General features: G+C 40.4%; 1 protein-coding gene and 1 long non-coding RNA gene across 3 annotated transcripts in view; one reads left to right on the top strand and one right to left on the bottom strand.

Annotated features, from left to right (window-relative positions):
• The window catches only part of DST (dystonin), a 296,378-nt gene extending 269,424 nt beyond the window's left edge, over positions 1 to 26,954 (bottom strand). The window contains exons 1-3 of one of the 2 annotated variants that reach the window (XM_032920000.1): positions 26,441 to 26,954; positions 25,911 to 25,972; positions 11,026 to 11,214 (exon numbers count right to left, since the gene is read on the bottom strand). In XM_032920000.1, coding sequence (XP_032775891.1) covers positions 11,026 to 11,214; positions 25,911 to 25,972; positions 26,441 to 26,621 — 432 coding nt within the window. In that variant the 5' untranslated portion in view covers positions 26,622 to 26,954. The remainder of the gene's footprint in view (positions 1 to 11,025; positions 11,215 to 25,910; positions 25,973 to 26,440) is intronic. The other variant, XM_032920005.1, reaches the window with a different exon arrangement.
• LOC115609339 lies at positions 1,258 to 15,603 on the top strand. The gene is made up of 3 exons (XR_003991823.1): positions 1,258 to 1,834; positions 11,112 to 11,309; positions 15,442 to 15,603. It is a non-coding gene; the product is annotated as an uncharacterized LOC115609339 (long non-coding RNA).
• Positions 26,955 to 27,027: the final 73 nt, after the last annotated feature.

Genomic DNA, 27,027 nt, shown 5'->3' with positions numbered 1-27,027 from the left:
ATCTGCTTACTATGCCTTCAAGGCCAACCATCTAACAGGGGAAGAGTCTGGAATAATAAATCATCTATCTTCAAATACTTCCCTCAGCCTTCTAAACCTCTCATTGTAGATTGTATTATGTATGTTTTAATAGCAAACCAAATTACTCCTGCCATAAAAGGTATATCAGAGTATGAAAATACTCTGGACAGCAAGGAACAAATTAAAGTTCTAAGTAGCTTTTGAATCTCAGATAGGCACAGCTTGTTTTCAAGAAAAAAAAAATAAAAGGAGGACTAAGAACATTTTTTATCTTTAATGACATAATGAAAATCTAAAGCAGTAGTATTGCTATTCTGCTTTTAGTAACAACTGGTAACACTCCTGACTGATAAGTTTTCCTCCTTATAGAATGAAACATTAATTTGTTCTTCTCAAACTGTTTCAATCCCATATTTTAAAACAAAATTTCAAGACTTGATGCAGGAATCAATCAACATTTAACTATTTGAAAACACAGTTCTTATAATTACACAACACTAGTAATACTGTTAATAATTATCAGATTCTTTTCTCTTATAAAATCCATTATAAGCTGCCTTATGTTTGGTTGAAAATATTCCCTGCCCAAGGTTGAATTTTCTTGAAAAAATTAGCCAAAGGCTGACTGAAAAGTCTGAGAGCAAGATGGTGAAAACATCCCATAGTTATTTGTCAACATTAAAAAAATAGCCCTGTGATCTTTTTTGAGAAGACTCTAAAGCTTTTGGGATGGATACTTCAAATACGAATATCCTTTAAACTAGACATAGGCTTTTTGCCATCTATGTTAAAAATTTGTCTACATTTGCCAGAGTGATAAGTCTTTGAGATATAAATATGGCATCAGGAAGTATAAAGTAAAGCTTTTAAAGTCTGGGTTTCATCTCACTGCTCTGCCAAGAGAGCTGCTCCAGAACTTACTGCTCTCTTGATTACAAGTAATCTTCCTCTAGTTGCCAGCCAAAACTTATTCCTGGTCTTTTGTTTTCTTGCAACCACCGGTGTTCATTTCCTTGAATAACTGTTTTGCTTCCCTGATGTGTTCACAGCCTGCACAGTATCTCCTCTCAGCCTTTTTGGATTTGCTGAGCAAGTCAACTTCTTTTTATCATTCCTCATCTGCTAGTAATCCTTCTTTGCAAAGGTAAATAATTTGATCTAACTATTCCTAGGGCCCAGGTGACTAACAATGTGATTTTATCAGATTTTTTTTTTTAACAAGTTTGAATTTATCAATTAAAATGTCTCCAATGTATGAACTAAAATCTCTGTAGATTGGCACCCACTACAGAAAGCCTCTCAAGACTCCCCGGGGTCTTTCAGCTGCTGGACCAATACGCCACCACCACAGACTGACCAAATGAATTCCACCCTTGCGGCTCTTACCTTCGCTCTCTGGACACCTACCATCCCCACCGAGGAGCTGAGCAGGATCCTTCCGGCTTGGAGATACGGAGGCAAAACTAATCTTTCTGTCTGATGGTTACCTGCTGTAGTTGTGGGCTGATGGCAGTGCAGACAAGAGGCATGGAGAGCAGGGGAAGTCAGGCACCAGACCTGACAGGCGCGAGACTTTCTTTTATGCTCTCCGTGACTTGCTGGGCTGTGCTTAGGCAGCAAGAGGAAGAAGCCTGAATGCAGAAAGGACAAACACCGGAACCGGTGCACTGGAGGAAAGGACTGGAGAAATACACCAGGACTGACAGCCTGAGGGACAAACACAGAGTCCGGCAGAGTCTGGGAGCTGCAGCTGAAAAGCTTTCAAGGGAGCAGCAGACTCTGGACAAAGACCAGAGGAGAAACAGACTGCAAGGTAACTGCTGGGACTAGTAACTGTCAGTGCTGGGAGAGCTAAAGATATGACATGCTGGCATGAAACTGGTATTGCCTCAGCAAAAAGCTTTGAATGAAGTAGTCTAATGAGCAGGGAGAGTAGGAACTGTGTGTGAGGAAAAGGTCTCTGAGAAAGGAGACAAGAGCCAAGGAAGGAGTACACAACCACAGGCCACAGGGAGACACAAAATTGAAAGAGACTGGTTGAACAAGTGCCTCAGAGCAACGGGATAAGTGACCAGGTGAGCCTGGGAAGGGTTATGCAAGGCTGTGACAGGGAGGAGTGATACAAGGACTGACAAAACAAGAGGAAAAGGGCTAAGGTCACCAGAAAAGTGAGGACTGGGCAGCAGTGAAGGAGCCAGCAGTGGGGCAGAGGCAGGTCAGGAGCAGGCTGGAGGAGACAGCACAGATAGAGCCATGCTTGGGAAGAATGAGCACAAAAAAGCGCATCTCCCTCAGGAGCCTGGTAGGAAATGGAAATTTCACCCCATCTCCAGCCTGAGGGTTCCTGAAGTTCCTGAAGCTGAGAGTTCCTCTAGAAAAGAATATCTCTTTCCCTGTGTTACTGAGTCATACGGAGGAATACAGATAGAGTCAGCCTTTCACTGAAATATAATAGCAGAATTTTCTGTGTTGTAGTTCAAGTGTCAAAACCTGCTGATGAGCCACACAATGGAGCTTTGTTTTAAAGTTTACTTTTTTTTTTAACACAGTAGGAAGTTAAACACAAAGTTCTTGTTAAAATACTTTCCTTAAGGTTGCAAAGTCAAGCACTAAAACATGACCAAATCCTAGATTCAAGGTTCACCATGCAACCTTAGTTCAGCCTGTTTGTACATCATGATGCAATCATAATGATACGATTGTATACTATTACATCTCCAGTGTCTCGCTCTCATTTAGTGCAAACGCTGGGTGATGCTCACTCCATAAACAGTTGTTCAGTATTTTGTTTTGTCATCCTGTGTTCAGTGGGCAGCCCCAGAACTTAACTTACTTCATGCTATTCAAATGCTGGTGTGAAGAAGAAATTACCATTTCACAGACTGGTTTGTGGTGCTCATTACTATAGTAGTATCTGATTGCTTCACAAATACTAATGATCTTTCCCATTACACAGGGTGTGAACTGAAACCAGGAAGTCAATTTTGTAACCTAGGTCACATTGAGATGCCAGAGATCCAATTTTTGTGAGTTATTAGAATTGCATATCAGTAATACTGAGACCACAGCACACATGGAGCTCAGTGGTAAGTAGCAGCTTGAGAACTTTTATAAACCCAACTACATGCTTAGCAACTGGCACTTAGAAACTGGAATACAAAAATGTTTTAAGCCAGTTGTTCAGCACATTCACAGCGGCCTTGTGCCCACCCTTCAATCTGCAAGGCAGCACCCACTGCTTTTTAAAGAAATAAGAGATCCTCTCCCTGCAATCTCCTGTTTTATTCATTTACACGCTTTACAACTTCTGCAGCAGAACTCCTACACATAAGAGTCATCCTAAGAGCACTTCCATCCTACCATGAATACAGAGTACATCCTGTGAAAAACCCGTACGCCACCATACAGTTAAAATCTACACGACAGTGCATATGCATAATCAACTGAATTAAAGCTGCACGTGTAACTTCAATTCCAGAGCTTCCTTACATTTGAATACTTGCCTTTGCCAAACTATTCTTTTAACATAATACCCATGTGTAGCATTAGATATAAATACAAATGGATAAGGGAGTCCCTTGCTATATAAAGATGTACTGTTTATGTGCCACAGTAGGATGTGACACAATACAACTCTGAAGAGTGACTCCTGTGGCAGTGAAGGAAAAGGAAACATCTGCATTTAGATTCTATAATTACTGTGCATCTGTGAGACAATTAGGTCATTTTAAGTTGTGCGAACACCACCACTGTAACAAAATCAGAGCTGATTAATATTTGTTTTTACCCTGCCTTCAGCTACCATACAGAACTTACTATTTATGATCACTTACATAAAATATTTTTTCATGCTGGCACAGTTTAGCAGCTTAGGTTTGATGTTATTACTTCCTAAGAAGGGACACTAGGATTTAAAAAAGAAAAATTCTGAACAGTTACAAATAATTTCCCAGCGACGCTGCACTGCACACAGGTAATATTGTTTTACAATGAGCACAAAATCCCAGTTAATACAAATCATGCCAAAATAGCAGTGGAAAAAAACCTATTAGGCATTTTTCAAGCCAAGGCTTTACAGCTCTATTTCTTTGATACAACAGTTGAGGAATACTTTTCCTCATTCACTTCTAATTTAGTAGCAGGTTAGCTTCAGCTCCAAGGACCAAGGGTGCACTTTGACCCTCTTTCAACACTTCAGATCAAACAGAGCCAGGCTGGTTTTAGCTCTCATCCCATTTTCAGTAAATAAGCATTTCCCCTGGGAATGAAAATTGATACAGATGAAAATTATATGGAATCAGCTTACCTATCAAGACAAAACCTGCTACGTTAGAGGACTTTGCCTGCAGGTGTAGGATGCTTTGGAACTGTGTATAGAAAAATAACACAGAAGTGATGCTATTTTCAACCACACACATGTAAATCTAAGTCAATACACTCAAAACAAGCATGATCTGCCACCACAGGAGAAAATTAATTCAGATTACCTTAACTCTCCAAATACGAGCTTGCAGTGTAGTCAGTTAAGGTGCTCTAAACGTGAATTTGTCCTGTTACTGCTATGCTTATTTCTATGTATTTTTACATAGATGTGTCATCAGTAATTATTTGCACTACTGCAATTAACTGTTTCTTTTGCATTATGCTTAATAGCTGTAGTGACTCCTTCATAGAAAAAAAATCACTGGGAAGACAATAATTTTAAATTTCATATCTAATTCTTTACATGTTACCATTATGTTTTAACAAACAGCAGGTTTAAAGTTGTAAATACATCATCTCCCCGGTGCAGTAAAACTCATGGCAATACACCTTTAAGAAATGCCTTTAAAAACCTAAACTGCCCGGGAGGAGCTGGGCAGGAAGAGTGGAAGAAACTGGCAATTTGTACAATGCAATAGATGAGCTTCAGGGTGGAGAGGGAAAAAAAGCCTGGAGGAAATGGGGAGCAGGCAGCAAGGGAGGAGGTCACAGAAGCTTGCAGAAAAGTGGGAAAATGAAGTCTTTGTGCAAAACTGTTTATGAAGAATTTGTCAGGGAGGAGTTATTTGCTATAAGAAAAATAATTACACACAACAGTCTGAGAAAGAGATGTAAACAGTCTCTTGGTAGGTGTGTGTATGCTTGGAAAGAGAAGAGGCACCTTTGAAGCCAACCTAATGACCACTGAAGGCTTTCTCTTTATTTCAAAGATGACTAGATTTATCATTTATTTGCAAAGAACCTACACGCCTAAAATAGGTTCTTTGAGGTATTTTAAATGTTTAACATGGCTAGATGTTTAAATCTTGTTAAAAACTTTACAAATCAATCACCTAATAAACTCTCTTGAGCTTCTCAAAATGCCCATTCAATATCCTTTAGGTCTTCGTCCTGGCTTCAGCTGGGATAGAGTTAATTTTTTTCCTAGTAGCTGGTAGAGTGCTGTGTTTTGGACTTAGAATGAGGATACTGTTGATAACACACTGATGTTTTAGTTGTTGCTGGGCAGGGCTTACGCTTAGTCAAGGACTTTTCAGTTTCTCATGCTGCCCTGCCAGTGAGTGGGCTGGGGGCGCACAAGAAGCTGGGAGGGGATACAGCCAGGACAGCTGATGCCAGCTGACTCAGGGGATATTCCATACCATAAGATGTTACGCTGAACAGTAAAGCTGGGAGGAGTTGGCTGGGGGGCCTGCTGCTCAAGGACAGGCTGGGCATCACTCAGCGGGTGGTGAGCAATTGCATTGGGCATCACTTGTTTAGTATGTTCTTTTATCATTATTTTCTCTTCCTTTGCTGTCCTATTAAACTGTCTTTATCTCAACCGATGAGTTTTACCCTTTTTCTGATTCTCTACCCCATCCCGCTGGGGCGGGGGGAGAGGGAGTGAGTTTGGTGTTTAGCTGCCTGCCAGGTTAAACCACAACAGTCTTGAAGGAAAACCTGCAGTCCTTGTTTCCCTTTATTATATTCATTCATGTGTTCCCTGCTTTTCTTCATCATGGCTGTGCTCAAACTACCCGGAGAGAGGATGCCTGTGTATATGCACATAAGCATACAGTAGCTCACAGCTTCGTCACACGTTTTGAGAACATTAATATAATGGTCATAAAGATGCTGAAGGCAAAAAATGATATGATAATATTTTGCAATATTTGCTTCTAAATGCAATTCATGGGAGACTAATCAACACAAGCAGGTGTCTCAAAAGAAGGAAGCTATGAATGCTGAACCCAGGACAGGAATAAATAGCTAATAGTTGGAATTAACCAAGTCTTGTGCAGGTTAATAACTAGGTTTTGTATGTCACCTGTATTGGGTCCTTCAAATACCACGTAAAGTACATCACGGTGTTGGAAAACTAGTAAATAACATCAGACTAAGAAGAAATGGAAATTAAGAAAATGAAATTGCAATTATTTAAGGAGATATACTAAAATGTCCGGAAAAGCTCTCTACAACAACTTCATCTATATGAACAATTTTATCTCTAGTAAGCTAAGTGTCAGCTAATACCCAGACTCCTATAAATGATTTGGTATCAGATGTTTAAAGAAAACCTACTAAATGTTTTTCTTGCAGAACTGTTGTACCATTTTTCTCATTAGTTTTAAGGCTTAAACACACAAAAGCAAAAACTAGGATAGCTGAACAAGACCCATGGATGGGACAGCTTATGGTTTTACATGCATTAGAAACTGATAAACTTTGCTTTCAAGCTTGCATCATCAGAGTCTTTACAGTGCAAGCTCCATTTCAGACATGGCAGTGGTCTCAGTGGAGCCAAGCAAAGCAGCTTACATGAGTAGATTTTTTACATGTGTCCTCCCAGACATCTGGCCTCCCTCTCTGTTCCCTTGTAGTGACTGGTAGCAATGCTGCACCCACCCCTAAGGAGCTACACTGCTTCAGCAAAGGGCAGTCTTTAAATAATTATGAACAGGTTCATTAGGAGACATGGAGGGATACCTACAAACAGCAGCGCTTCTGAAATCGCTATTTGTCATCAGTTTATTCTTTGTAGATTACTTCAGAGATGCATTTTTTCTTTTTTACACTACTCAGTACATAATCAACTCAAAATATGCTGTCGCTACAGTGCTGGGGCAAAATAGACCGGTAAATTTGGATGTGCGAAGTACAAGGCTTCTGAGTAGAAACAGGGATTTCACATTGCAAAGTGAAGGAACCGGGTATATTTATGCCTCAGTCTCTGTAGTCTCATCTGCCGCATGTCGTGATGCTGTTAAGACAAACCCAAGTGCAAATTCTGGTACTGCAACTCATGATCTTAAATAATTCTTGGTGGCTACATGATTCAGGCAATTTAGGAGCCCTTCAAAGTGGTTAACAATTGAGATGTCAAAAGACACTGCTCTGACAGCATCTCTTTTCACCTATGTATTTAGACATGTAGGTGAGATTAGAATCTGGCAGAACTGTATGTCTGATTGACCCCACAGCTCAGGAGACAGATACGTTTACACAAACTAAATGCCATCTCTCAGTTCCAGGCCAGCACAGGAAAGAAACCTATTAATAACATGCAAAGTTTTATAGTTTTGCTTCAAAGCAGACCACTATTTAAAATACAGATAATAACTGCAAAATGCTTGTAAATAAATCCGCCAGTTTAAAATTTGCCCCGGACAAGTATTGCTAGACAGCAGCAAGCTCACACTAGGAGACTTTTGCACATCTTTCACACCTTTGGAAAATTTAACTACCCATACAGAATCAGCTACCTGATTGCTGAAAGGAATGGTATGTGACGCTCCTTTGACTTGCATGAAGTCATGTTGATTCAAAGAACACAGTTCTGTTTCTCCTCAAGAGTTCTCCAGTGTGTTCAAAAATTCAAAGCACGCTTCTGTACTCTCCTCAGAGTGAAGCTGATGTAAAACTGTCACCTTTAGAGAATGTCAGTACAAATAATACAGCCACCAATGAGAAGGTGACCTAGAGAGTGCAAGATATAACTATATGCCATAAAAGGGATAAGCTACACACCATTATGTTGATGTTGCACTGCAGGAAGGTGAATAAAATAAGGTGAAAATTGCCATTCACTCTGGTAAGGATCAGTATTAGGACAAAATGTATTTAATGTCTTCATTTATGACCTGGAAGGTGTAAAACAATAATGAAATTTTCAGAGGAAACTGATGTTCTATTTCTGCAAATATCTGCTCATGTAGATTTTCAAGCGGAGCAATTATTGTCTTCAGCAGGATTACTCCAATACACACAATTGCACCTAATTTAGATCTGACAAGATCACGGACAATACTGGAAAGATCTCAGGTTGCTATGCAGGAAGCGAGAAATAATCCAAGCAAATTCAGATAATTATAGCCATGGCTAGGAAACTGCAAAACAGGATTTAGACACAACAAAACCAGCCAAATACAAATAATCTATATTAGCAGGAATAATATTAGCCTAGCATCTAGACATCCATTAAGACTTCTAATGAAATATCTGAAAAGTCTTTGAGTATGTATCTTGTACAGTAACAAAACAGGCTAATGTATTTTCAGACCGATTTCTCAAAAATTTCCTGGAGCAAAGAAATCCTTTCCATAAGGCTGGTTTATAGTTACTTTGGAAATACCATTCTCTCTTGTCAGAAAATAGGGACAAAGAAGCACAAGTAGGAAAAAAAGCAACAAGAATGATCAGAGGGAGAACTGTTTTATGAGGAGAAATTAAGTCTCCTAGTTAGCAGACATGATACATATTTTTTTCAAGTGATGACTAAGCAGGATATGGCCATAGCTGCCTACAGATATTTCCATAGCGTAAACATCAAGACAACAGATGATTTATTTAAAGTGGTTCAAGTGGGCAGAGCTAGGAATAACAGGAAAAAATAATGGAAAGAAATTATGCAGCTTAACGAGCATTTCTGGCACTGAATGATGTAAAACTGTACAATGATAAAGGCCAAAAGTCTCTCATCTTCGAGACATTGAGACTACATGGAATGAAGCTGCTACAAGCTGCGGGATGGATGACACAGTGACTGTGTGGAACTTCACAAAGCTGCAGTAATTTGTCATGGCATGAACCTTATTCACCCTGTCACCATGGCATTAATAATATATTCAGAATAACTTGCAATGTCCATGAGAAATAAAATTGGTGACTTACGTTTTCTGGATTGTAGTCTAAGACAGATAATGATTTATTCTTTTTTGTGGAAATGAAGTTGAGTTCATTGAGGCTGTAGAACAAAAGGCTATCAAAAGAACTATATCTGGTTGCATAAGAGATATACTGCCAAAAGACAGTGACATAATGGTGACAGCACTGAGACAAGTTTTCTCTAAATCTGGGATTTATTATTGTTTCAGTGGTAGGTCTTGTCAGACACAGCACAGACCCATGAAATGATAGGAAAGTGAAGTTACATAGTAACACTGCACATTTTCTACTCTTATACATTTTTTTCTTTGCTGGTCCTGAAGTCCCTGACATGTTACTGACTTGGGGGAAAAGCAGGGCTTTCTTAAGCTTCACTAATCCATTCTTCAAAGCCTGTTTTGCTGTTTACACAGTTTCCACAGGTTTAGCTCTTCAGCTCAGCACCACTGATGCTCCTTTTCCCATGTTGGTAAACAGTGGCAGTTGGTAATAGCCTCAGCAATCACAGGCAGGCTTACCTACAGCATAGGCCTACCATGGAAAAAATTAAGAACAATCAAACAAAAAAGGGAATCCAAAAAACAGGAATGGGATAGAAAGTAATAGATGAAATGATGGAAGAGATGAAGGAAGGACAACAAAGCAGAGAAAGAACCAGAAGCAAGTAATGAATAGCAGAGAGCCTGGTGAAAAGAGACCTAGTAAGAATAATAGACAAAGTAGTCTAAGAGTGCAAGATAGGATGGGAGTGAAAGAGAGATGGTTGATAAGAAAGGAAGAGCAGATCCTTTAAAAAAGAGCAGAAGACAAATCCACCAGATGAAATTAAACCATGTAAACAGCACCCCAGTAAAATAAAAAAATAAGTAGAAGCATGAGAGAACAGAGGAAATTGCCAAGTAGTGAAGTGAAAGCAGACAAGCAAAATGTATCCGCTGAAAGGTAAAAATTCTGGCAGTTGTTGGCAGCTCTGTCTTTGCACAATTTTCTTGCTCTCTCAGGCAACGTATTTCCATCAGCAAATGCTCCTTCTCAAACCAGCTTCAGCGCTCACTGATAATTCTTGGTGCTCAACTGACACAAATCTAGGAAGGTTCAGTCAGGTTGGAGCAACCTCAAGATAGTCTTTTTTAGGGTATGCTCAGTAGTTATGTTTTTATTAATACTGGCTTAATAGAAGTAGTTCAATCCCTTTAACATTGGTACAGATAGGTTAGTCAGCAAATGTATCAAAACAATGAGCTCTCTAAAAGGAGAAATGCAGTGTATCTGCAGGAAGGATCCTTACACACATTTACATTATGAACTAAGTGTTTCAGTGAATTGTCGTATTTCCTTACTAAAAGTAGGTTATCAATATTAAAAGAACTATGTGTAGGTCAAGCTGAGGAGCAAAGAATGATGAGACTTGATACAAGCTTTGTTAAGCAGAAAGATCATAAATACTGTATAAAGTAGAAAAGACCTCAAAATTGTATCTAGTAATGAGTTTTAATATCAACTTGGTTCAGTACATAGAATCTCTGTTAAATCTGAGTGAGGAATTTCAATAACATGCACATGTACTACAAAAACCTGTTAAGTCACATCCCTATAAGACTATCAGATTAAGTATCTTATAGGAATATTGAATAAAGACTGAATATTAGACAGAAATCAAAATTCAAAACCCCTTCTTCAGAACTAGATTATTTTTAGAGTTATGCATCAGCATTAAATACAGTCTAACAAATTTATATATAGATTCACTCAACATTAGAACTGAAAAGGTTTTTAAATTGAGGAAGAGAATATGGATGGCCAAAATATTAGAATTATATTACATGCCTCTATAATACACTGAGTGCTGTTTATCCCTCAAGGTAGAATACTTACAGGTTTTCGAGTCGGGGTAACTTGGACAGAATGATAAAATTCTGGTTGAACTCGGCTGCTTTTCTTGATTTTTCTTTTTCTTACAGAAGTTTCCTGCTCACTTAGGTGGTGAGCTTCCACTATGGGTTGTGTTTCCTCAAGGCGTGGTGCTACACGTCTTCTAGCATGACGAGGACTTGATCTAAAGCCCTGTAACAGAAAAAGCAATCATCGTGTTTGACATCTCCCAGAATGGAGCTGTGTAACAACAGAAAAATCATACAGGATCTTAACAACAACTTGAGGTACAAGCATGCTCATCTTAAATTAATATACTATCTATACAAACTGCAAAGAGCTGTTGCCAAGTGCTGTTAAGACCACATTTGGTTTATATTTCTCAATTATATGTTATTGACACAACTAGTAGGAGTAACTCCTGTTGCTTTGCTTTATAAGCTCATGCTTTTAGTTATTTATAACTAAACAGTTCTAATTTAAAATTTATAATTAAAATTTTCCAGGTTAATTCTTGGCCTCAAGAGAAATTGTTTTAGGGAGCATGAGCTGAAAAGGTGCATTTTTTCCTGAGAATGAAAATGAAGAAAAATTGGTAGCTGGCAATTGTCGTATTTACTGATGACTAACCGTGCTTGTTAAGAGTTCTGATGCTGCTAGATGTGAGGGAAGACTTTACCATTTGGAATAAATAATTAAGACAGAATGCTGCCTTTTGCTGCCATCTGAGATATACATGTATATTTGGCCAAATTAATAAACTCAGGAAAAGATGCCCTTCACAAATGCTTTTTAGAGGCTTGCTGTGAAAATCTCATCATCCAGAATGTCTCATAGCCTTACAGAATTTAATTCCTTTAATGGCAACACGTATAATGCTAGCCCGCTATTGCTACCTGCAGAGCATTTACAAGGAGCATTCTCTCATTTCACTGAGTCCCCTTACGAACATGCACGAGCCTGCCATGCGTCATTTGTACTGGATTAAATGTTGGTTGATATTAAATTTGGCCAGGCTGTAAATAAGAGCTTAATTCACTTAGTCACATCAGCTTTCACAATAAGTGAGCCAAATCTATGTCCTTCATGACACTCTGCAGTTTAAGGACTATATTCCCTTTCAAAAGCAAGAATAGATGCAACAATTCCTTATTTTCTACCTTCTTTTATTTTTCTAGTAAACTCACAGAATCATAGAATAGTTTGGGTTGGAAAGGACCTTAAGATCATCTAGTTCCAACCCCCCTGCCATGGGCAGGGTCACCACACACTAAACCACGTCGCTCAAGACTCTGTCCAACTTGGCCTTGAACGCTGCCATATGTCTGCTGAAGTTCTTATGCCACAAATGTAGCACCCAGAAATGGCTGGACCATATAAAGAAGCAAGCTTCTACAAGGGGAGATTTTACCTAAAACTGCAGAAATGTATGCTGTGAATCTAAATACCCTGAGTTCCTGCCAGCTGAAAACTAGTGGGAGCAATACATTTCCATATAAACCTGCGGTTCTTTTTTCACCCTTCTCTTAGCTTTTGGTTTTTGTGTTTTGTTTTGCCTTTTTGTTTTGTTTTAATCAGGAAATCAGCACCAAAAAGTTATGCTAAAATGTTGTTACACTGGTAAATTAAAGCAATCAAAAGTCAGATATATGGCTCTGTGCAAACTGGATTTACTCCTCTAATGTTCATGAGACTGCAAGGGAAGAGCATGCAGTCTGTTCTAGGCAGCCAGAGAGACAGGCAGCTATTTTCATTATTTAAAGGTGTGCTCCAGTAAGTAAACATACTCCTAAATAGCCAAAACACACAAACATATATTTACGTACACATGCTAATAATTGCTACAGATATACATTCGCATGCAACAGGCGATGTGAAAAGATTGAAGTGCCAAGGTGAAGTAAGTTCCAGGCAGCAACCTTCTACTCCTGAATACTGGACAGGAGGGACAGGAACAGAGCCCAACTCTGCTTTAGTCCATCGGGGGGGGTTCATGTATGTGGTGCATCATGGCTACGAAATATATAGGATGGAAAAATACAGCCAAAATTTCCTGAACCCTTTTTTATGATCCCTCCTATTCTTCTGAAGCAATAGTCATTCAGACTACAGGTATGGCCAGACTTCGACTCCCTGTATCTTAATGGAAGCAGGACCATCTCCATATCAGCTAACGCAAGCAGCATAGCGGAAGCCACTGAAGCCAGCAGACCTGCGCAGGTTTAGGAAGACCTCTAAACATTGAAAGATGTAAATCTGTGAGACACATACTCTGCCACACTATTGCAATGGGAAAACTTATTGCCACATTCTACACTGTGAAATCCTAACACATACTTACAACATATCATTCAACATGATACTAGGCTATTCAGTGTGACAGGGGAAAAATACAACACGGAGAGCCTGCTATTACAGAGCTTACTTCTTGTGGAAATTTTCTTTCACAAAAAAATATTAGCATGCATCGGGGATTATTCCACAGGAAAAGAAAATATTCCTTAGGGGACCAAAATACCCAATAAATCTATTCCAAGTTCTGAATTCATAAGTGATTTCTACACATTAAATGCATTACGATTCATTTACTGATGATGGCTACTGGCTGAAGCCTGGTTATATACCCTGTGCTGCAGCTGCTCCCTCACCATACTCCCATCCCCATTAGCTGGATAAAACTCTTTGGGAAAGTATGTTTATGTAACAGAAGAATTTGGTAGAAGCTAAGCAGCTCTAAAAGTGCTTAGAAATGCATCCCAAATAGGGATTTAAGTATGTGGGTCTATCTCACTTGAAGTATCTCAAAATACTTGAAAGTTTACTGATTGAGTATTATGTTTCAATATGAAAATGTCACAACTTCCAGAAAAGTCTGTTTATATATACAGTGCTTCTCCTTTGTATTTTATATATTTTTTTGCTTTTGCTGTTTATTAGTAGCAAGAAAATGGGATCTTTATCTCTTTAAGAGCTCATCTGCTTCTGTTTGCTGAAGCTTATTCTTCAGTTGAAGTCATAATCTGCCCACAGTATCACAAATGGTTGCTCTGGGGAGGATTATAATGCAATAAAGGCAGAGGATCATGATTTCAGGTGGAAAATTAATTCCATATCAACAAAGATAATCTCACAAGGGCAGAGTCCTCAGACCAAAACCCAAAACGCTTACTCATTCCTGCAGAGAGACTTTGCCAGAGCAAAAACACAGATCTGGAAAATGTCACAATTTGGTAATCAATCATGAAGACCAGAGACAAAAGTGATGCAACGTATGGGAGATGCTACTCCTGCACTCAATGCAAAACTAGAATGACTAGCAATGCCTTCTCAACAGTGAAATGAACAGATGCTTCTTGTGTCAGCTGTGTTATTTATCCTTCATTTGAACCCAAAATTGAAAACTTACCAGATTAATACAGCAATCAAAATTTTTTAAAAAGGGAAAATTACACAAGTATCTATTTGGCAAAGACAGCACTATTTTAGAGGTTAAGTCAGTGCTCAGAGAAGAGCAGAAAAGTACTACAAACTACTCAGGGAGGCACAGTACACTGCCTGAGACCAAATCACTGAGAAAACACTAGAGATTTTTAAATCACACAGGCAACACAACGCGGTTGCTCTAACACTGTTAAGCAATTTGTAGTTTCCAGTATCATGTGAATGCTGTGTCACTGGACAGTGACAAACCTTTTCTTGTTCTTTGCACTGAGAGGGAGTTGCTCATTCCTAGACCGTACTTTCTGACTCATTTTTATGCCTGTAAAATTCTGAAACAAGGCAAACCAAACAAGACTTCAAATACATATTTTTAGACAATCTGTCTTTGAAATACTAAAATAACTGCACAAATATTTACACTACAAAGTATTCTTCCTTAAAGAAACAACTCAGATGACCACCAGGACCAGTTTTAGATACCACAGAGGAAGATGAGAGGTGAATTGAACCTGGGATTACCTTCTCTCCCAAAGCATTCATGTGCATCCTTCCAGTTAGAGTCTGTTTGAATCCGCAAAGACTGATCTTCCTAGTCATACTCTACAGTCAGCAGAAATAGAGAGGTTCTCTGGAGGCTGGATCAGGGCCAAAGCCTAGTTCACCTCTCTCAAGGGAGGTTTTCTGTCTGTGGAAGGAGGCTGGGGAGATCATCCTCTTTTAGATTAAATTCATCCTTTTAAGTCTTCTCTGAAAGGTTTTACTGGGTTTTTTTTTCCTGGAATTGGACCCTTTGTGTTTATCCTTACACACAAACCAACAGTGAATTTTGCAAAGCCTGGATGCTGCGTGCCAGAGCGCACAACCAACTGGTTGTATAAAATTAATTCCACAGTAAGGGGTCTTGTAAGAAAATACCTTCTTATCCAGCCAAGTTTGAACTTCACACCTCTGATTCAGTGACTGATTTCTTGTGTATAGAAACACAGCGTGGAAGCGCTCTGACGGAAGCTCAGCAGACCTCCCCTCCCTGGGTTCCCTTTCAAGCCACTGAAGTCAGCAGGTCAGAGGAATGGCACCTATTTCTCCCCACTGGCCATAAAGAGGGCCCAAGCCGATTACTTCACTTGTAGACATCTATACTGTAAGTATTCAAAATAAGATAGGATGTATCAGACCCATGATGACTAGGTTTTGATCTGCCTTCAATACAGTATTCATCATTCCATACATATTTTATCATCAGATTTCCTCTTATTTTCCTCCTACAGGAAACAATTCCAGTCTCTTCCAGTATCTCTTTTTTTGTCCTTATTCAGACATCACTCTCACTGGATCCCCATAATTCAGCACAGTGCTCTTATAAATGTGTACTGCTCATTTATATAATAGTATAGCATGTTTTTTCTTGTTTAAATATCATCCATCCCATCTTTTTTTCTGATCAGACTATACATCTGAAAGATGTCTTCACCGAATTGTCAAAAGTAATTCAAAAGGCCCTTTCTGGAGACCAGAAACTTAAATATTAATAAAGTGGAGAAACAACTTTTCTCTGTAACATACCCAGCCTTGCACTTATGAACATCATGTGTGTTCATTTGCCCCATTCTTCAGAATTTCTTCACTATGGTCTGGTATTTGATAATCAAGTATGTCATGATCTGCAATCCTCGTTATGTTTTTGCCTATTCCCATTCCTAGCCCATTCATTAATATAATAACAAGAATTTTGAAACTTCCTAAAAAACTTGTCTGTCATTTACAGATGAGGACATTTCGGATAATATGTTGAACCTTTTTCTTTCATTTAGTTTTTCTGTGTTTCTTCCTTTTTTTTTTTTGTCTGATACTTTAGTAGCACCATATGAATACATCATTCCTATCCCATGTGTGCATTATTGCTTATTAGTGACCTAAGTCTTTGACTCCTCCATTCTTTCAGTATACAATTGTATTATTTCACCAGATCCTTTCCTTTTCTATTCTAGTTTCTATTACCCCTACTGCCTTCATCATACATTATCTATTATTTTTATGCTTGGTAAGGAACCATATTCATTCTTCATTTTTTCCAGTGTGTTATTTTATGTAGAATATGTTGAGTGTCAGAATTCTAATCTCGGAACTCGACCTTTCCAGCCAGTATGTGTTTTCAGAACCACTAAACACTAACTTCAAGAGAAATAAGCGTGCATTATCTGATGTCCAGCTGAAGTCAACAGAAATCTTTGCATTAACTCCAGTGGACTGGACTTCAGCCCAGTTTACACTCTTGGCAGAACTTCAGCGAACCACAGAAGAAGTGCTAGCTAGCAGTAAGCCACAACTCAGCACAATTGGAGAAATGACAGCAGAACTCAACTCTTGTGTTTGCAGAGTTTTTACAGATACTTGAGTGAGTCCCACAGATTAAATGCACTTTTGCAGGTGCACTAATGAATACTAAAGCCAAAGGGAGCTCAAATAGGATATCGAACTTTGAGTGCTTGGTTTTAAGGTTTTTGACACGGGTTGTGAATGCATGAATGTATATGCAACCTGCAACATCTTAGGGCCTGGAGGCATTAGTATGTGTAGTATCAAAACCATTCTCAAGATGCTGAATTCTCAGCTGTTTTGCAGACAGGCTGAAATAGAATTAAACCCTATAGCTGAGGTACCTACTTGAACTAAAAAGGCAGGTTTAATTAAGCAACTTCATTGTATCAAATTCCCCTGCATGCTGAAGGAGAGAAATTTAAGAGCCTTCCTGCTGCACATATAAACATATATATGCATCTATATTGTACAAACAGTTCTAAATTGAGAAGTGACCAAGATTGCATTATTTCCCTTCTTCTCGTGTAGTGACTTCCATCCCAATTATCCTCAGCTTACAAAGAAGCAAATAAAACCTCAGAACATTTATTTAATTGCCAGTTCTGCAAGTTCAACCCAAAATCCGGGATTCAACTTAAGTCCTCTAACTAATTATACATCCTCTTTAATAGTAAAGATTGCTAATTAAAGCTAGGTCTTAGCAGGAAGATTACCTGTACTCATACAGTATATTACTTCACAAATGTACAAGAAGGATACAACAACATTTGCTCTTTCCTGATTCTATCAAGTCTCAAAACATAGACTGCAACCTTATGTGTGTGTGTGGTTCTCTTGTTTTGGGTTTTTTTGGTGTTTTTTTTGTCTGGTTTTTGTTTGTTTTTTTTTTTAATCTAACCTAAGGGTTACTCCTATAAAGATCTGAATCAAGATTTAAAACATCAAATGTAAGATTTTTACATTCAATTTCTCATTCCACTCCCTCATTAACAAGCTTTCACTGATGCTGCTTTGCATGCCTTATGTTTATTTTAGGAGATATTATTCTTATCTTCTAAAACCTAAACTCTAAGCAGTGCTGGAACCATTTCTCAGATATTGAAGTCTGTGATTTGGCATGTGTCATCTTCCAAGATCAGTCCACATGTTCAAAGGGATTAAAAGCAATTGACTTTTATATAACCTGCACAAGATTACTTTTCCAACCGAGTTCATGAAATACATCATCAATAACCTGCTTTCAACTTCTTAAGTGGGCCCGCAAGTGTATACATACGAGCCCTTGTGTGAACCTAGGGTTTAGATGTGAATTTAGAATACAGTTTTTAATAACCCATGCTGCATTACACTGCTGGTTTACACAATATGTTTGAGTTTTCCTATCAAAGCAGGTAGGCTGTAACACTGGGAAAATCTGAGGATGTGTAAGCAAATAGCCAAATAGCATGCCCAGTCATGCTTCAAGATACCCTTTAAATACTCTTTCCTGTCTAAACCTATAAATCACAGAAACTGTTCTCCAAGCAGTCCTATCATTCTCTGATAAGGCGGCTTGCAGCCCTCCACAGCTGCCTTGCCTTTGCAATGGCTTGTCCCAGTTTCTTCACCATTACCTCAGGGCACTGCAAGCCTTCTGTAGAAACTGAACAATTATTTAAGAACAAAAATAAATCCGAGTCCTGCTTAATCAGTGGTCTGCAAGGGAAAGTTTAATTTAGAATACACTAGCACACTCCTCAAGCATGTCCCTATTCACCCCTGCTTCCTCTGTTTTACATCTCATCACTTTTCCTCAGCTAGGGCAGTGTACAGTATACATCAAAAATCTGCCATAAGGAATTAACTTTCAATATTAAAAATACAGTAAGAAGGAGAATAAGAAATAAATGCACAGACTGCTAAACCATGCAGGCGCTGCCTGATATCTGGTACAAATAAATTACTCTCCTCTGCCCAATGTGTTTGTTTGAAGCATAAACTGGTAATAGAATTTATGCCACCACAGCATGTGAAGATGGGTCTGTACTTTGTCAAGCATAAAACAGATACAAAACTGATGAGAGACTTAACAGGCATATGTTTAAAAAATAAAATGACACCTAAGGCAGAATCTAGATATCTAGATATCTATTAAGATACCTAGATTCAGACACCAACAACAGATCCAAATGGGTCTCTCCTTCAGAAGCAACTAATCTAAGCTCCTGCTGTAGCCAATGAAAGATTTAGTGGATACATTCAGCGAGGCCTGAAGACCCCGTTTGGCTCATCCCGAAGCAGACACCCACACCAGATCACCTGAGTAGCTCTACACACTAAAACTGTAAATGCCTACAGCGAGTTTATCATGCTGTATAAGAGGATGCTGTTTCTGCAAAGTCACTTTCCAACTCCGGCTGCGCTTTACATGCAGGAAGGTAGCGGCACCAGATCAGGTGCCTCGACCTAGTTGTATCATTTTGTTCTCTCTAGAACAAAGCAGGAGAATAAACACAATACCTCAGTCTGCTGTGATTATGTATTTCAGTATAGTTACTGCTATCAATTTCGACAATCATAAATTAAGTCTTGTAAGAACTATGTTTCACTACCAGTCTGCACTGTTCACACTGCCATCCTGAAGCCAAGTGCTAGATTTAAAGCAGCTGAGTGGACAGGGGCAATAAGGACACTGCCACAACTTGCAAGAAACGTTGTCTCTGCCCAAATGTCAACCACAGTTAGTTTCTATAGCTGATGTAGTGTTTTCACACTTGAGCTGTAACTCATGTTTCATTCCCACTGATGAGTCAGGAACAGCAAACCTCCGACCCTCCTTGATGCAAGACAGTAGGGCACAAGGGAGCACAGCAGGGGCTCAGACACTTTTGATGACAGAAGTACCCAGATAGCAGGTACCCAGGCTTGCAGGAGAGCTAGAAGCTTTGGGAATCAGGCCAAAACCAAGCCAGCTTTGCTAGCACTAGGTCAAGATCAGCCATATCAGCTGTGGGCCTGATGACCTGCTCAAGCACCTCTGCCACACAGTCCTGAGTCCTTGCCCAGGGGAGCTGGAGGGGGCCAAGCACACCCTCCTTAGAGCCAGAGACCTTCCCAGGCTGCTGAGCACAGGGGGCAGCTGGAGAGGTCACAGCTTTGGAGGGTACCTGCCCAGCTCAGCTGAATAGGATCCTGCACGAAAACAGCAAGGTGACTTCCACATGCTCTCTGTGGTTCTTCCATAGCACATCAAAACATGCCTCTCCTTAAAAAAGCCTGGAGTGGAAGAGAGGGTGATGTTTCCATGCCCTAGGCAAATGAATGTAACAGCCCAGGAGCAGAAACAGCCCCCAGGGTCATACTACCCTGTTCTTTCATTTAATACCCTCAGTCTAAAGAGCTGAGCAGTTTCTGAAGGGGCATCCACAACCTGATCTGTCACGCTAATAATCTAACCACAGTAACTGAGAAATCAGTGTAGATGGTGAAGCTTTTCTGAGTTGAATGTGATTTATGGATCCCTGCAAGATCCTTTCTGTCTGTACAAGAAGAGTTTCCGCAGCAGATGTGGTAATATGTGTGCCCACCACAAGCATGACCTCAGCTATTTTAATTCACAGTTTCAACCTGAGGTTAGTTTCATCCAAAACCAGGAGCCAGCAGTTCTCATTCTGTACATGTGTATAACATGGCTGCTAACGGATGGCGACAAGCCATGCTCCACCTGCAACCCCCTGAAACCAGGGCTCTGCTGGCTGGCAAGCAGCTGCTGCACTATAGCCAGCATACAACAACCAAAACTGAAACCTCATCTAAAACACACATTTCCAGAGATAATAGTACCTACTGAGAATCCTGCATGTGTAAATCCTTACATGACAGGTAGGAGGTTGTTGACATAACTGTATTAATGGGAAACTAAATAGGAAGAACTTTTATTATGTACTGGATCTATATGCAGTGGTTGTCCCTATCCTGTTAGAGAACTCTGAGGATGTGTTCATTTATAATGCAGGTCCCACCATGCAGTGTATCAAGACCGTGCCTTACTACTGATGTGGACTGTGACACAATGTCAGTACTTTATCAGGTGATTGATGGAGCCAGGAAGATCCCCTCAGCATTTCAATGCTCTGCAGACTGTGGGAAGCTAAAATAGAGATGCAGGCAACCAGTTGGCTATACAAACATATCAGGCATTTCTACACTATACCACAGAACAGAGTAAAGGTACCCAAATTAACTCCTCTGGAGTCAGCTCAAATGGTCTTGCTGCATCAACTGGGGAATTGCCATCTATTTTGTGATACGACTGCCAAACGGGCTGTTTCTCAGCATAGAGTGATGCTTGCTGAGCTATCTAAAGGCAGCACTGCAGCGAATAAAGCTGACTGACAGTGATGGACAGACAACATACAGTAAGCAGAATCTCAGTACCTAGTCTGTCATCTAACAGCTCAGTGTGGTGTACTGTCTGGGCCACATTATTGGACATGTTATGAAAAATGGATAGAAGGATTTGTCCTTATACAGTGTAAACTGTATTTATAGCTCTCCATTAATTCCTGTTCATAACTGCTTTCATACATCTCAGAAAACAACTTATTTTTGTCTCCGATTTATTCTCCCTTGAACCTGTTCCTTAACTCTTAGACAGCTAATGGAAAAACAGTTTAAACATCCTGGGGGAAAAGCGTGTTGAACACAAAGGTAAAATATTTTCAGGCTGATTCAGCTCCACAAAGACAATGAGACAGCCTTTCAATAGGTGAATGAATGTATTTTTCTGGCTAGACCTGTACATTTCTGTAGCTCCTTGAATGCACTCCTTCCAATCAAATAGAAGACTAGAATTCAGCTTGGAGGGTCTGCTGATTTCTCTTTTCACTGGATCTGTACGTATCTGGAGCAGTTTATAAATAACTGCAATGCTCAGGATGAATTATGGTGCAACTCTTCAAAGACTATTTATTATTGTTTTGTAAGATATCTAGACCTATTTTTAGGCAACTGTCTCACAATCAGCCTCAGAAGGGGGACGATTATGGTAAAGGTATGCTTAGGGATAGATTTATGAACACTTTTTCTGGGCATCAGTTGTTGGCAAGGTCGACATATACATTTACCAGATAGTGGTGTATGATAGCTTTGCATCCATTGTACCATAATGGATGATTTAGCAAATTCATTTGCTCTTAAAAATTGTCATCAGTCTTGGCTGACCTATTTCACTACCAGCCTTGTCAAAACAATAGACTGAGTAGTGACTGTTCAGTATACTTAGAGTAAAATATGGGGTCTGCAAAACTGAAATGACGAAATGTTATTCCTTTGCTACAGCTGTGGTTAATACAAGCTGCCAGCCCTCCCAGAGAGTCTTTCCATAAAGTGTCAGCTCCTGTTTGCCTTACTGGTGTGTCTAGTCCCACCAGACATGCACCTGGGTTATATGAAGTCGGGATTTACAATGGACTTTAAAACTTCTATGGATTTGCTTCCTAGTAGGTTTATACCTGTAGGTCTCAGTGGAAACATTCACAGGAAACTTGCCCAAAATATACAAAAAGATACCATACGGCTCATGACCACCCACTGACACCACTACCTTCAGTTCCTGAGATCACAGTATTTCTAATTTAAAAGGTAAGATAAAGGAAAACTGAAATGCTCAGAGGAAAAAGTCAGGCTAAAGATGTATAAATCTGGTGATTTTTCCCAATAGCATGAAAATCATCAACTATCCCTTCACAATCTCATAAAACCAACCATTTCAAGACCCTAAATGAGAACCTTCCTTTTCAACAGTTCTTATCCCTAATCCAAAGATTTTAAGAATTATACCATTTGGATTAATTCCTTCTAGCCTAAGGGCTAGAAGCTTACTTCCTTTTTAATTGAAAGGTAAAAATCTCACATAATCCCATGACTGCAGAGTCTTCAACAACAAGGAAAACTAATTCAGAAAGAAGTGGCAACACAAACACATTAAGCAATGCCTTTAAATTGTAAGGGACAGAAGACATTGACCTCTTTGTAAAGTGTAAGATGCTAAACACTGAAATACATCAAACCCCAAAGTACTCAGAGAAAATTCCTATACTTCATGAAAAAACAAACTCTGCAGCGAGCATGAGAAGTCAGTGAATCACTGATAACATTCACATTTTTGAATATAAAAGGAAAAATAATTAACAATAACAATAATAATACCACCAACAATGGATCATAGTCCCTATTTTGATAAAACTCTCACCAAGTTATACTGTTATTTTGGCATGGTTTTCAGCGAGCACAGACATTTCATTCTACAACTGATTCTCAAAATAAAGAGAGACTACTGCAAACAGCTACATCAAAGTCTGATTTGTCATGTAAGCAATGAATATTGCCGTTGGAAATTTACTTGTTTTCTTTTTACAGCCATGGCATATCTAGGTCTCCCTTGGATTAGAAACATTAACTATTCTGGGTGTGATTCCTATGTGACTTCATGGAGTATCTATAGTACCTGGAGCATGGAGAGATCTTAAGAGCAGTTATAGTCCTAATGAACTTAAAGGACCGCAATAAAAAAATATATTAAAGAATAGGCCTAACAAATTTCAGATGGTAGTAAATAAATATTAGTGGGGAGGTGAAGAGGCTGCTGTACTACCTCAGGAAACTCTCACATCTTCCTGCTGGTACATTTTTCTGTTATGAAGCTCCTCTAACAAAGATAGAGTTTAACCTACTTTATATTCATAACGATTCACACAAATTTACCTCCTTTTGAGGCAGGGGGTCGAGTGTTTAAGTTCATTCTGTAATAAGGAATATCTGCATAGACTTTTGCTGTATAATAATGAGATGTTTTGCAGAGACATTCAAAATCAAGACCCTCAAAAATGGAATTGTGGATTCAATTCACTGGTGGCATATAAATTTCAGAACAGGAGAGCTGAAAAGGATCATAAATACATCTTCAAACGCATTTAAGTATTTTCCCTTCCATAGTATGGGGTCTTATTTTTTAATGTGGGGTTCAGTACTAAAGGAAACGATTAAATAGTCCTCACTGCATATAGACAAAGACAATGTAGGCATGCACCATGAGAGCTGTAGCTCTGGCAAAGAATCTCAACATAAATTTGCTACACATCTATTTTTCCAAATATAAGGCTTTCCTGGCAGGCAGCCAATCATGCAGGAATTGCCAATCGCTCTGTAGATAGGGCAACTATAATTCTCTGTGCACTGCCTCTAGACCACCTGCATGTTCACGTGTGATCGAAGTTGGATTTGAACCCGGCTCTCAGGAGATGAATGCCAACCCACTCCTATTTACCATGAACCTATTTTCATTATCTTTTATTATCATTAAGAAACGCCACTTATCACTGCACCCAACAAACAACTGAGCATAGTGGAAGCTATAAAACTTGAAGTTGAGATGCTATGTTCATGGGGGGGAAGGAGATGGGGATTATGCAAAGCCTATATGCTTTGCTTTCATGAACATCTTATTGGAAGCGCATAATGTTTTGTGCTGATATAGAATGAGAATGTCTAATTCTGTTTCAGATAATGCTGCCAATATTTTCATGGGAGTATGCCTGCAATTTGTTATTGATCAATTCAGTTAGATTGGTTAAAATAAGGTTTTGCTTGAAAAAGAACTGGAAATTGAGTCATCATTTTCTCTTAAGAATTGAAAGTCTATTATCAGAGAGCGAAGGGGAAATCAGCTCCACATCACTTACTTAAAAGGGCACTTTAGACTATTAGCACTGGTGTTAACCTATCTAAACAAAATTTAGAAAACTATGAAAGAATATAACAGTTCTTACTGGTTTATTCCAGCACATTGCAGTAAATGGAAACTTCTATGAAATATTTTAAATTTGTCTATTTCCAGCTGGGTGATACGCAAATAACCACATGCTGAATTAATAAAAATAAACTAGTTAATTTGCAAACTTCCCTTTTAAGATTCACCATACAGGACAACATAGATTTTAAAAGGGCATAACAAATTAAACTTTACCTCTATCTAGTCTCAAGAGTAAGAGAACTTTATGTGGAAACCAAGTATTTCATATTGGAGGAAATACATAATGAAAAAAATCTTTTGACTTCCAAAGGGACAGGTTGGTTTGTCGGCTTTAGTGCAGCACTGTTCAGCCAGTAACAAAAACAGACTTCATGAGTTAAAGATAGGATGCTCCCTAGATCATCTTCTTTTGGCGATAGTGCATACAAATTTCAGAATAGTAAGCAGTTTAAAGCAAATTGCCAATATGAACCATGTTGCAAAAATGTATTGCATGCACACTACCTCTGAAAACATTGCTCATAATTGGGTAATTTTCTCATCCACAAGCGGGTAAGGAAGAATGCCAATAATCTAACCCAAGAGCTCATTTCAGTGCACAACTCTGTCTCAAGGCTTCCAGAATAACAGGCAATACCATGAAGATACGCCTTAAATCAATAGCAGGAAACCAGGCAAGAGAAATATCTAGACAGGAGCTCTACAAGGCAGCATGGAAACAAAGTAGATGCTAAACCAAACATTATTTTCCATACCTTCCCAGCAATTATCTCCTCATTCGGAATCCCTAGGAAGTGACCGGGTTTCACCTTATGCTGTTAGCACTGTCATCTAAGAGTTCTGATTCCTCTGAGCTATGAACACAGAGTCATGAAATGAGGTGCCTGCTGAGCAGGCTTGTAGTCTGGATCCTTCCGGGATCGCCCGCGGCAGCGTCCAAGCCAGGCAGGCAACTTCCCTGACAGGGAGTGAGGCGCAGGTGAGGGCTGGAGGCAAAGCAAGCCAGGGGAAGCCCTGCAGGCAAAACCCACCAGCGCTGCACACGTTTACAGTGCAGGCAGTAACTGGGCTCAGGGTTGCTTTTTGGACAGAGGGAGGTCTGGCACACACAGCAGGCATAGCTCTTCCTGAAGTAGCCAATTGCTTTGGAAATGACAGGAATCAGCAGGCCGGTTAAGGTAATGTGAAGGAAGAGCTCCCACTTCGCATGGGGAAAAATAAACAAGAAATGACGGAGGACATCGTGTCTTTCATGCAAAATGAAAAGTGTGCTACGTGATTTCATTAACAAAAGAACACGACAACATGTACTCAGGTAAAGAGAACAACTTCTGACCTTGAAATTGCGTGCTAAATAAATTACCTCAGAGCGAAAGTGATGAGTTCTCATGACAGCATCTGGAAGAGAAGCAGAAAGACACACAGGCTCCACCAGCTCCACCACGAATTTCGCTCTGGCTAACGGTTCTGCCTAATAGCTCGCTCTTTGGCGCATATCCTTGGACGGGGTCTGGCTCTCCCGGCGCAGCCGGCAGCTCCGCCCGGCATTTATATTTAATTCATCGGGAAGAAGTTGAGCATAAAGTTCTGCTGCACTTGAGAGCCCGCGGAGGCCTGGAGGGGTTCCCAGCCCTTCGCTTCCCTCCCTCTGGCCCAGGTTTCGCTAAGGGATGGGTGGAGACAAGGCTGCCGCAGTCCTGGGCTCGGCTTTGGTTTTCTTTGCAGCCTTTGCCCGGCTAACCCGAGGCAGAGCGGCCCTCCCCCGGCAGAAACCGCGGGATGGAATGGGATAGGATACGGTGGGCCCGGGGCACACACACCGCACTACCCTCCCCCCCACTCTCGGGTACCAGCAGCGTCTCTTACCTCGGCTCCTTGAGCGACCCGAAAAGACGGATTTGATGGGATGCCTCCCTTTCTGCAGCCTGCGGTGCCAGCAGCAGAAGAATAAAATCGTGGCGATGGTCCCCAGCAGCAGCAGGAGCAAGAAGAGGGCGTACTGGATGCTGTAGGGTCTCAGCAGGACGAGGAAAGCCGCGGCAATCATGGCTCAAGCGCCCGGCTGCCCCTGTGCGTGCGCGGGTCTGCGGCGAGCGGCGAGGGGCCGGGCAGCGCCGGGCAGCCTCTCCCCCCAGCAGCGGGGCGGGCATCGCCGCCGGCACCGCGCTGCTGGAGCCGGCAGCCGGGCTGGGGGCGGCGGCGCGGGGGATGAGGAGGAGGAGATGAAGGAGGGTGAGGTGAAGGAGCGGGATGCAATCCAGGCCGTGACTCAGCAGCAGCCGCCGCCGCGGTGACTATTGCGGCGGGGTTTCCCTTCCGCGCCCGCGCGGCAGCGAGGAGCGCGGCGGGATGAGCGCCCGCGGCACCGGCCGGGCGGGCGGAGAGGGGCGGGGGCAGCATGGCGGCGGGGCGGGGCGGCGGGAGGAGGAGGAGCGGGGGTGCCGCCGCCGCCG

The sequence above is a fragment of the Strigops habroptila genome, chromosome 6 (genome assembly GCF_004027225.2).
Source record: "Strigops habroptila isolate Jane chromosome 6, bStrHab1.2.pri, whole genome shotgun sequence".
Taxonomy (NCBI): Eukaryota; Metazoa; Chordata; class Aves; order Psittaciformes; family Psittacidae; genus Strigops; species Strigops habroptila.
The sequence above is the reverse complement of the archived record's forward strand: the minus strand, read 5'-3'. Positions and strand labels throughout refer to the sequence as shown.